Source organism: Pinus tabuliformis, chromosome 7, assembly GCF_031772625.1.
Source record: "Pinus tabuliformis cultivar Carrire ecotype Pingquan chromosome 7, CPIR1, whole genome shotgun sequence".
Classification (NCBI taxonomy): Eukaryota; Viridiplantae; Streptophyta; class Pinopsida; order Pinales; family Pinaceae; genus Pinus; species Pinus tabuliformis.
Genome location: NC_142293.1, coordinates 1,117,448,066 through 1,117,456,858, shown reverse-complemented (window position 1 = coordinate 1,117,456,858; position 8,793 = coordinate 1,117,448,066). Strand labels below are relative to the sequence as shown.

Below are 8,793 nucleotides of genomic sequence, written 5' to 3'. Positions count from 1 at the left end.
CCATATCCCCTTCTGTTTTGTCGTATGAATTTCTTTACAAATTGATTGCGTATTTGTTTAGAAAGCTCTACTCAGATTCAACCAGAAACGAATATGTGCAATATGCATGGCGGGTTGTTGTGTTCGAAGGAGGAGCAGCAGCAGGAGATCGATCGATGTATCCACTAAATTAACTAATATCCATTTCCATCTGTATATTCATATCCATGGACGATTGATAAATTGTAGGGAAGCCAAAGAACGGAAACCCCCAATTGGAAATTCGCAATCCACGATCTTTATAACGGATTCCGTTATCTTATTAATACATCCAGGCGTTCGATCGCTCCCGGATTTCATCTGCGGTTCAGTAAGCAATTAGGGTATTACAGGTGATCTAAATATCTGATTTTATGCTAACCAGTCTTGTGTTTGCTTTTGTTAGGGATGGAAATGCAGTGTTCCTGGCGTTGTAACGCATAATTTGTGCCTTGAGGAGTTCGGCTAGGGCGTTCTACTTTTATTTTCCGGGACCTCTCAATGGAATCTATAAAATCGAGAAAAAGAGGCAGGAAATTGGAGGTAGGGTTTTTTCTTTTCCGATTTGTTTGTTTAGGTTTTTTTTGCAAGATTTTATGGAAATTTGGTATTGAATGGATGCGTAGTATAGTGTTAATTAACACGGGGATATTTGTAAGATTTGCGGACACCGTTTTGTTACGTTGTCGTGTATGTTATTATGGAAAAAATGTAAAGTGTATGACAAAATGCAGGCCTCGCTTCCGTTTTCTTTTGAAAGGCACACACCCCTCCTGTAAAACACCCTCTTTATTGACGCTAGTGTTCCTCTTAATTACTTCTCTCAAAATTGCAGCTTCAACAATGTATAAGTATCTTGCATCTGAGCAGGTTAGTAGATCAAGGCAGAAATCCAATAAATCCAAACGGGAGAGGTCTCCTTCTGTTTCTTCATCTGAATCTTCTGATTCAAGCAAGAGTAATCATCGTGCAAGTCTAAGAAGAAGAAGTAGAGGAAGAGATTCTAAGAGGAAGAGAGTTAGGAGCAGGAGCACTGATTCCAGTGATCAGCATTCCCGGAAGCGTAAAAGACAGCCTTCAACCACTAGGGCAGGAACCGAGAAGAAGAAAAAAAGTAGAAAACAGAGGCATAAAGAACATCCTATAAGGCGCAGAGCAAGAGGAAGCAGGCAGCGTTATAGAAGAAGCGTTAGTATAAGCTGCAGCTGCAGTGATTCCAGCTGTAGCTATTCAAGTGATAGTTGTTCTACTTGCAGTAGTTTTCATAGGGACAGTGAGGAAAGCAACAGGGGAAGAAGGCAATATACTCTGTCCAAAAAGAGATCTAATCATAGGGGTTACTCGAAGGAAATAAAACAGAGAGATGGCATGAAAGGACAAGAAAAGGAGGGCAATCCATACAAAAAGGGCGCGGATGAGCTTGGCATTAGAAGCCCAAATGGGAAGAACGTACATGAGCGCAATGGTAAAGTCAGTAGCAGAAGCAAAGCGGTACGTAGTCCAGAAAGGGTTAAAACAAAGAAAAGAATCAGGAACCATCTAGAAGAGAGTCGCAGTCTATCCATTCCTGTGGGAAAAAACAAAAAGAAGGTTTTGCCAAATTATTCGAATATGGATGCAAGTCAGTCAGGCAAGTCATTTTCTTGCCATGCAGAGTGTAATATGGAGGAACGCATTGATGAATCGAAGGCAGAGAATTTAGAATTACTTCTGAGGCAGAAAGCTTTGGAAAATTTAAAAAAATTCCGTGGCGGACAAGTTGGAATGGCCGAAGATTTGTCTAACAATAAATTTGAACAGCCAGTATGTTTGGGTTCTAGAGAGTCTGCTCAAACTTCTTATGCAAGATGGGAAAGCACCAGAACACATGATAATAATGAGTTTGAACGAGATTGGAAGGAGCTGACAATTGCTGATAGAGTATTGAATGAGTATCACGTAGATAGTAGAAGAGATTGTCAACAATCCTCAAGCCAAAGGAAGGAAAATACATTTGGTTCAGACATGGATTTAGTAAGGATCCACCCTTCAGGTCCTAAGGAGACGTGTACTTCTCCTGTGCTTTCTAGTCTACCTTTGGTCTTTGGATTTCATGCTGGTTGTGATGCAAATACTACCTCTTTCGTATCAGAGGTTGATCCTTCCAAGCCTGACACTTCTGAACCAATTTCAGCTCACAATGATGGCAACAATGACAATAAGCCAGTAAACATAGCAGACAAGGACTCAGATACAACCCGCTTGAATAAACATCAGACTGAGCTAGAGGAGTCCTCGGTCAAAGTCTTTCAAGACTGTAATTTAAAAAAAGAAATCGTATCAGATAATTCTGCATCTGATGCGTTACAAGTTTCCACATCAAAGAATAAAAATTCTCAAACTAAGATGGTCAAGTCTGATAGAGCTACAGTAGAAAGTTCAAAAGGTGATACATCTCAAACAGAGATGCATAGATCAGTTGATTTCACTACCTCTTCAAAAAATCAAAGTTCCGGAACTGAGATAATTGAGGATGTTGAAGATACTGGTGAAGGCCCAAAAGAGGATGCATCCCAAACTGCAATAAAAGAATCAGTAGATTCAACATTCCAGCAGAAGACAATGTCTGTTATGAGAGGAGGGGAGATGGTGCAGGTTAGCTCTTGAGTAATAAACTCTTAATTTTTCAACCATAGTTATTGTGTATGTTGTTAATATTTTTATGTAGGCATTGGATGATTGCATGAGAAAGTAATAAAACTGTGGAACTGTTAGCTTTAGCTAAGACACATCTGATTGAATTCAAAGGCTCTAAAATATTCACTGATTGAAGTAATTTTTACTTATTGTACTTTCGTGGCAGGTAAGCTACAAAGTATACATTCCACAGCGAGCTGCAACACTGGCTAAAAGACAACTGAAACGATGATGCTATTAATTGGCATGTGCTGGTGCATTCAAGACCTGAAAATATTCGCTTGATTTTTGTAATAAAACAATATATTCCAGCTGTAACTTTTATGAAATCTCAAAGTGTCTTTGTTTCATTGTTGTTAGCTACACATTTTTGAAAGCTTTTAAGGTCCAGTGATCATGTGTGGAGAGATAATTTGGATGGCACTGGCAGTATTATGTTGGTTTTGTACTTTGTCTATATTCTATTTACACTTGAATCATAACTGATTTAATTATATATTTAACTAGGCATCAGCTCATATGATTGAGATGCGGCAAGGTATGGTTTTAGTTTATAAATTTTCAGTTTCATTTTGCATGCCTCACTAAATTCACGTGAAACTCTTCCCCATGTTTTGCAATAGTTTTATTTAAAGATGCATAGCATTTTTTATACATACAGTATATTCCAAAGTCCATATTTGAAGTCTGAGAAACATATACAAATATTTCATGGTCATTTGTTTTGGTCCAAATGTTTGAGAAAATAAGCATTTTAGATTATGTACACTAGGTCAGCAAGAGTATCACTATAGTCATTGTTGAGATTATAGATTCCATCAGTGTATCACCATGTTTGAATGATCATTTTCAGTCACTCAACATAATCTAGATGCAATTTTTCTATAGTTAGTTGTTCTTAGGCAACATTGCACTTTTCCCTGCAGCTGGTAACCCAATGACACAGTGGGACTCAAAGCTCAGCTGGACTATAACTGGAAACTTCATGGCAAACTCCCCCTTGAAATAGTGCGTTTGAACAGATTAAGCTAATCCACAGTTTTTATTTTTTCGAATGAGATGATATATATATGTATGTGTGAGTGAGATACTCGTATGATAAGGCATTATGCAGAACTCTTGATTGCATGAACTTCATAATCACCTCTCAGTGTTCACATTAATCTTTTTTGGTCAGTCATAATCCAGCATTTCCTAAAGTCTAATTATGTCATTTTGCATCTTCCGAGGTTGGATAGAATGTAGCATTTACACCACTATTCCGAAGTCTGATATTGTTGTTTATGCTTGTCCAATGGGTGGATAAAAGTAGTGTATACACATCCGAGTTTTCCCAATTTCGATGTTTACGTGGTAGCGTTGGGACATCCATGTTGTTTGCAAAATCTACAACACTACCTTATGGATAGAAACTTTACTGGTTGTTGCCTGTAGGAACACTTACCCAACTTTTGGATTACATGGACATCTTGAGAAGCCTTATACTTAAAAGAGAAAATCAATTATTTACAAAAGCATTGGGAATGTGACAGAAATGTTCAAATCTATTAAGGTCAAATGAATCCTAGATGATTGCTTTAGTGTTTATATGATTTTTAACAGACATGTGAATGCGATTAAGAATGATATTCCCATTTATTTTGTTTATGTTAGATGAATACAGCAACTTGCATAAATCAATGAGCCAGGCTTTGATTAAACATATCACCCCTCTTTACATGGGCAAGGATCCCGCATGTTTTCCATATCCGCAATCACAAGAGAGATTACTTCCTTGTCGAAAATGTCAATTCTGGCTGGAACTTGAAGTACAAATCCTGCTGTAAATTCTATAATACCCCCTCCCAAATTGAAATGGGAAGCATTACCTTTGAAATTATCTCGATGTCTTGCGTTTTGTTGAAAAATGACGACTCTGCCATATTATCTGATCAACCGCTTGTCTCCTAAACTGACCTTTTTTTAGTGAAGACAGCTGACAAAATGAATGGCGTACTATTTCCCAGAATACTCATAATTATGCACTCCTACAACACTTGCTTGACAGTATCTGTTTTGCAACAATGACAAAACATCTGTTAGATCTAAAGGGTAAAGTCTATGTACAGGTGGCAGGTTCTGGTTTAACACCAACCATCCAAACACCCTAGTTTTAAATGATTAAACTTTTCACGTAGCTTGATTGCCATCTACAGTCCAGTGTGAGGTAGATGTGTAGGCGTTAGATGTGAATATTTTTTAAATGTTAAGCTCATTAGTATACATATGTTATGTAAACATTTTTAAGGATGAATTGCAATAAAACCTTTTAACTATATCAAAATAAATCTTAATTTTCACAACAAATATTATAACTCTGAGCAATTTTCATATCCAATTTGGCGAAGAAAACCAGTGTTGCGAACATCTTGATAACATCCTGATTTTATCTTGAAATCACAATTTTTTGGCCTAGCTGATGTTTGCCGATTTTTAAATATATTTTTATGGCATCTTAATTTTTCTGATGTTTGCCGATTTTTAAATATATTTTTATGGCATCTTAATTTTTCCGATGTTTGCCGATTTTTACTGATATTTTCCCATTTTTTGGTTTTAAAGACCTTTGCCAATTTTATCCCGATGCCGATGTTCGCAACATTGAAGAAAACCACTCAATAAAGACACTACACAAAGATCACCTTTCTGAAACTGCAACAGGTGTAGAACAGAGGAAGAGAGTTAGGAAAAATCACCTTTCTCACTTTGTTACATAGCCTTCAAAGATTAGATTTTTTTTAGGATGTTATGCGTGTTATTCATTTTATTTTATATGTTCGAAATTTTACTCTTCAATGTGAAGAGAAACACGAGCACCAAAAAATAAAATCTAGTACATACAGTCTTAAATTTTGTTTATATTTTTTATTCATATTAAAAATTATTGGAGTTGCTCATTTTAGACAATGTAACTATTAGTTTTAACCTCCGCATGAAAATTTATTGGAAGTTTTCTCAGATGTTCATAACAATTTAGTTTAAATACAATTTTTATTGAGTTTTATTTAGAAGTTTCTCAGATGTTCATAACAACTTAGTTTAATTACAATTTTTATTGAGTTTTATTTAGGAGTATTAGCACCTTGTTTACATTTCCAAAAAAAAAATTCAAATTTGTTTGCAAGAGCTGACTCGGTCTTTATTTGGTTCACTGACTTTCAAATCTGAAGAGAAAGTAATAAAAATCAAACCAAGTTTGATGACCAAAGACATTGTAATTTTTACTTTATAGAGGCGGCACGAAAATATTTTTCAGGGCCTACAAGATTTGCAATATGAAAATAATTTTCAGCGCCTACAAGTACGCTACAAAAAGGAAACCCTAACCACCAATTTATTAAATGAAATGTTTTAAATGAAGTTTTTTAAAGTTTAAAAGCTTGGTTGAAGTTATGTTATGATAAAAGATCACATCAACAATCATTTTGAAGGGTCAAAAATGATTTTAAGGTGGTTAGTGGGTTTAAGTCGGTGATTGTAATAAGTAAACTTCCAGCAAAGCAGTTAAGTGCTATTTTGCAGCGGTTGAAGTAGTCATTTGCCATTTTCGAGTGTGTTTGTTAGAGAGAATCATGTCATCGTCTGGGAAATGGGAAAGAGTGGACATGTAAGGCGTTATGAACCTGATGGGCTTGAATGGTTTGAGACATACGATGAAATGTTGCCTCTTTTTTTTGTTGTTTAATTAGAAATGCAGGTTTGGAACCATTTTTTCATCTTTTCAGTGGCTATGACCTGAGTTTGACTCACGATTTCGTGAGTACCTTTGATGGCAACATTGCTAGGGTTAAGGAGATGCAGTTTTAGGTGACAGAGGATACAATTGTAGAGGCAACAAGAATATCCTATGATGGAGAAAACTGGGTTAAGAAGAAGATGGTGCAGGGGATTGATTTTAATTTTTTTCCTGAGGATTGCCGCAACCTTATCTGGAGCATTAGAGTTCCTCGCAGTTTATTGAAGCCTGATGGGGCAATCTCGTCAGGATAGTCAAAGGTATATCTTTATCACATGAGATTCCTTATTCACCTAGTTGGCTTTAATAAAACGAGTCAACCATTTTTCTTCCATCAAAGTAACTTTGAAGATGATTATGAAGGCTAGGACTAAGAGGGTTTTGTACGCATATGATGTCTATCACCATGGCTTCATTAAAATTCTTTATACTCATGAACTGAACAAACAAGTAGAGCAGGTTAGAAGGATGACTATGAAAATCTCTTTCACTAAAAAATAGAGGAAAAATAAAGTGAAGCAATTTCCAAAAACCCTAGCTACAGAGGACGAGACAAGTCAGCAAATCCCTCTTACGAAGCCTACAGAAAACATAACTTAGAGAAAAGGAAAGTAGGGTTTATCAGAGAAGGTCACATAGACAGAAAAAAATCCAAGAAGCTGGAGAGGCAGAAATGGTTGAGGTAGGAAAGAAGAAGGGCAAATACCATGAAGTAGCTGATAGAAAAATAGAGTATTTGAGAAAGCCACACACCAGGCCCACAAATAAATTAAGGTTGGAGCTTAAAGCTAAATTCAACCCTAAGTATAAGGAGCCCATAATTATTGATGAAGAAGAAGATGCAATGTCTGCCAAAATAAAAAAGAAGACACCAGCAAAACGACTGAAAACAGAGTCTGTACCAGAAACCTTAGAAAATGCAAAAATGATTTAAGAGCAAAAGAGTGACCAAGTTAATGGTAAGCCAGGATAAGCTAAAACTTCTTGCAAAAGCAACATAAACTATTTAAAAATAAGCAAGACCAATTATCTTTTCTGCATGCATTAAAACAATTTTGGAAGCAGGGAAGACTCAAAATTTTCAAACCCCGTGTCTTTTTGATGAAGGAAAACAATGGATAGCATATACTGTTTCGTAGCTCCAATCATTTAGGTGAGTGAGTTAGCAAATTATGATGCCTATGCTTTGGGAATTCGGGTAGATGGTTGGAGATTTACCTGGGCCAACACATCAAGTGGTTGCTTCAATTGAGAATCAAAGCAGGAGCCAAAGACCAGCAAAGCAAATTGAACAAGAAAAATGACTATTTCAAGGATGCATAAGCTGTTTTCAAGGGACAAAGTCCAATTGATGATATCTGTGTCTTGATTTAGCACTTTAGATAGTTACTTTTTTATCTTGATGAGAAAAAGACTAGATATTTTTTGAAAAGAAAAGCCTTGTAATTTGCTCACTTAAACAAATCTTTTGTAATGTTCAAGGGTTCAATTTTTTTTGGGAAATAGAAAAAACCTTATTGTAAACTTCGGAGATCAATATAATTTGCTTTGAGCAGTTTCAAAGAATCACGTGTGAATGGTTTCCTGTCTGTACTTATATTGTGTTTGTATGCCCCGTAGCCACTCATTTGATTATTAATCTTCTATATTTGGATAAAGATTGGATGGATTAGAATTCGTGTTGAATGCTCAGATTCATGTTATTCAAATACTTATTTGTTTTTCATTCTAAAGTCATTGCAGAAATCACTTTGTTAGTGCTTTGTGTTTGATGGTTCGTCTTCTATAGTCTTCTACCATACCTTAATTGATAATTTGTCAAAGAAATCATGATCTATCTTTCCTTTGTTTAGATTTGTTCATGTGACATGTAACTACTCCATGCCCAATAGTCCCATTTTCCTTACTTCTAAACCAAATTTATCATTTTTTACAGTTATAAATCTGGCCACTGAGCCTACTAGAGACCCGTTGTTATTGTGACCTAGAATAGCAGAGTCTAGAGAGATCTCTCTCTAGATTAAAGGGTCAACTTTCAATCCCAAAGTGGTTTGAGGTTACCTTAAGATTTTTGTCCTACAACCAAGAAAAACACCTGAGTGAAGTATTGTATATTTCCAATAGTTTGAGAAACTTTTTCTTAGGAGATGGAAGGACAAGAAACATCCTTTACAAATCTAAGAAAATATGATAATTTGAAGAGGAATATAGGTGAATCAGTGCAGGAGTTTTCTACTAGATTCAATATTGTATACAATGCAATTCCAATTGATATTAAAACCCCTCCTAGATTGGCTCTGCTCCACTATCCTGATGCATTTGAT

The 8,793-nt window shown here is 35.9% G+C and overlaps 1 protein-coding gene across 3 annotated transcripts; it reads left to right on the top strand.

Moving 5' to 3' along the window:
- Positions 1-3,197, top strand: LOC149251443 (transcriptional regulator ATRX-like protein). 3 transcript variants are annotated; one of them, XM_089459443.1, is made up of 4 exons: positions 4-157; positions 425-561; positions 889-2,652; positions 2,861-3,197. In XM_089459443.1, the coding sequence occupies exons 2-4, from the start codon at positions 520-522 to the stop codon at positions 2,924-2,926; spliced, it is 1,872 nt and encodes a 623-aa protein (XP_089315569.1). In that variant the 5' UTR covers positions 4-157; positions 425-519; the 3' UTR covers positions 2,927-3,197. The 3 variants fall into 3 exon arrangements, with proteins under 3 accessions (XP_089315570.1, XP_089315568.1, XP_089315569.1); XM_089459444.1 differs by having other exon boundaries at positions 1-561; positions 854-2,652; XM_089459442.1 differs by having other exon boundaries at positions 2-561.
- The last annotated feature ends 5,596 nt before the right edge of the window (positions 3,198-8,793 follow it).

Coding starts and splice junctions, on each gene's coding strand:
- LOC149251443 (XM_089459442.1), top strand. CDS start 520: ATGGAATCTATAAAATCGAGAAAAAGAGGCAGGAAATTGGAG. Junction 562..888: donor AAAGAGGCAGGAAATTGGAG/GTAGGGTTTTTT, acceptor GCATCTGAGCAG/GTTAGTAGATCAAGGCAGAA. Junction 2,653..2,860: donor GAGGAGGGGAGATGGTGCAG/GTTAGCTCTTGA, acceptor CTTTCGTGGCAG/GTAAGCTACAAAGTATACAT.